Here is a 2,500-nt window from a genome sequence, read left to right as displayed (position 1 = left end):
ACACACACCAACACACACAAACACACACACACACAGTACCTGGTTGGTTTTGTTCTTGGCCTCCTCTTCCACTCCTTTCAGCTTGTGCAGCTCAGTTCTGAGTTTCTCGCTCTCCGCTGTGTGTGAATTCTCCATACTGGACATCTTATCATGGACCGCACGGTTATCTCTGGTCTGTAGGAACGGTCATTAAACACACAATGTAAATATGGGACAATATCATAAAAACACAGGGGTAAAACAATGGGGTTCATACAACATTTAAAGAGTAAAATTCAAGATCATTCAAGGGTATTCATAACATGTATATTGACAATCAACTTATAAAGCTATTGGAGAACTACTGATCGACTTTTCCATATAAATTGGAGATCTTATCATGGATCTCATCTTGCACAGTTATCTCTGGTCTATAAATATGGAACAATATCATAAAACAGAGGAGTTAAATTGTGATGTGATACAAACAAATCAATACACACAATGATATAAAAAAAACTAAGGGTGCACTGACTTCTCTTTTCTAGGCCGATCCTAATTTTTTAAAGAGTCTATATTGCTCATACCGATTGCTCTAAACACACTAAATATGTGTTCATTTATTTTTATGTCAATACTTATAACACTTATCTGTGTTTTCCTTCAAAATCAGATGAATAAAGAGTTAAAAAAAAAGTATATATACAGTTTTTTCTCTTCAAAATCGAAAAAAATAAAAAATAAAAAAATTATATATTTAAAAAAAAAGCGTATAAGTTGGTATATAAGTCCTGGCTAGCCCCAATCAATTCCAAACAAGTCTAAAATCTACCAAAATAACCGTAAACAAAGCCCCACCTGCTCGTCTATCCTCCTCTGCAGCTGCATGATCTTGTTCTCCATTCCCTTGTTGAGCTTCTTGAAGTGTTCCACGGACCGCGCTTCTATCTTGAGTTTCTTGAGCGCACGGCGAGCCTTCATCCTCCGGAAGCAACACTGCAGGTAAACCAGCGACTCCAGACAGCGCTTGTACCAGCAGCGGGCCAACCAGCCACGCACATGCCTCTGGATGATCACTGCCTTCTGGTTACGTACCAACTACAGGGGGACACAGGGGGAGAGAGGAGAGAAATTTAAATATTTCTTATATTCAGTAAAATTCAAATACATTAAAAAAAAAATTGTTAATTTTTTTTTTAAATAAATATTTTTTTTTAATTTACTTTATTTTTTTTTTTATTTTTATTTTTTTTTTTAAATTCAATTCAATTCAATTCAACACACTTCATTGTCTATCATATATTGACAGCAAATTTCCTTTAGTAAGTGGCTCAAACAATGATCCCTGCCTTCTGGTTACGCACAGGGAAACAGGGGAGAGATGAGAGAACATTTAAATATGTTTTATATTCAATTTAACTAAATTCAAATACATTTTAAATTGTTTAAATTTTTTATTATGATTACTTTTATATTTAAAATTCAATTCAAATACTTCATACTCCAATACTTGTGATATATTGTTGTACTTTTTTTCATTCTCATAATAAAAACATTATGCTAAAAAAAGAAGTATTGTGTTAGGATGAATACAATACATTTTGCAGTGTTTATTAATGTGTCTGTCCCTTACCCCTTGGTACATCTGTCGGGCCATGTACCCTCTCAGTATAGTCTGCATAACCTGTCTGTCTGTCTGTCTCTGTCTGTCTCTGTGTCTGTCTGTCTGTGTGTCTGTCTGTCTGTCTGTCTGTCTGTCTGTCTGTCTTACCCCTTGGTACATCTGTCGGGCCATGTACCCTCTCAGTATAGTCTGCATGACCTCTGTCTGTCTGTCTGTCTCTCTGTCTGTCTGTCTGTGAGTGAGTGAGTGAGTGAGTGAGCGAGTGTATGTGTGTCTATCTGTCTGTGTGAGTGTCTGTCTGTCTGTCTGTCTGTCTGTCTGTCTGTCTGTCTGTCTGTCTGTCTGTCCCTTACCCCTTGGTACATCTGTCGGGCCATGTAGCCTCTCAGTATGGTCTGCATGACCTGTGTGTCTGTCTGTCTGTCTGTCTGTCCCTTACCCCTTGGTACATCTGTCGGGCCATGTAGCCTCTCAGTATGGTCTGCATGACCAGGGCTGCAGCCTGCTTCTGCCTGTAGCGCTTCCTCTCCACACACATCCTCTGGTTCTTCTGGATGGTGGTCGCTGCCTGTGTCCGGCGCATCCACTTAACCAAACTGAGGGGAATACAAATATACAGGTTTTAGGTTAATATGTAGTTGTCTGTCTGTCTGTCTGTCTGTCTGTCTGTCTGTCTGTCATCTATTGTAACTCACCGTCTAGCCTGGTAGCCCCTGGTGAACCTCTGTATTGTGATGGCGGAGCTGCGTTTGCGTAGGTATTTATTTCTATCTATCTGTCTGTCTGTCTGTCTGTCTGTCTGTCCGTCCGTCCGTCCGTCCGTCTATCTATCCATCCATCCATCCATCCATCTTTTGTGAGTGTGTGTAGGTCCCTGAACTCACCGTCTAGCCTGGT

The 2,500-nt window shown here is 39.7% G+C and overlaps 1 protein-coding gene across 1 annotated transcript in view; it reads right to left on the bottom strand.

The window, feature by feature from the left end:
• myo5aa (myosin VAa) overlaps window positions 1-2,500 on the bottom strand; it is a gene marked incomplete at both ends in the record, with an annotated part of 86,147 nt that overhangs the window by 31,542 nt on the left and 52,105 nt on the right. Inside the window, 3 exons of the mRNA XM_080029201.1 lie at window positions 40-174; window positions 838-1,077; window positions 2,043-2,199. Of these exons, the coding sequence (XP_079885327.1) occupies window positions 40-174; window positions 838-1,077; window positions 2,043-2,199 (532 nt within the window). The remainder of the gene's footprint in view (window positions 1-39; window positions 175-837; window positions 1,078-2,042; window positions 2,200-2,500) is intronic.

Source organism: Ammodytes marinus, assembly GCF_949987685.1.
Source record: "Ammodytes marinus genome assembly, chromosome: 1".
Taxonomy (NCBI): Eukaryota; Metazoa; Chordata; class Actinopteri; order Uranoscopiformes; family Ammodytidae; genus Ammodytes; species Ammodytes marinus.
This window is presented reverse-complemented; position numbering and strand designations above follow the sequence as displayed.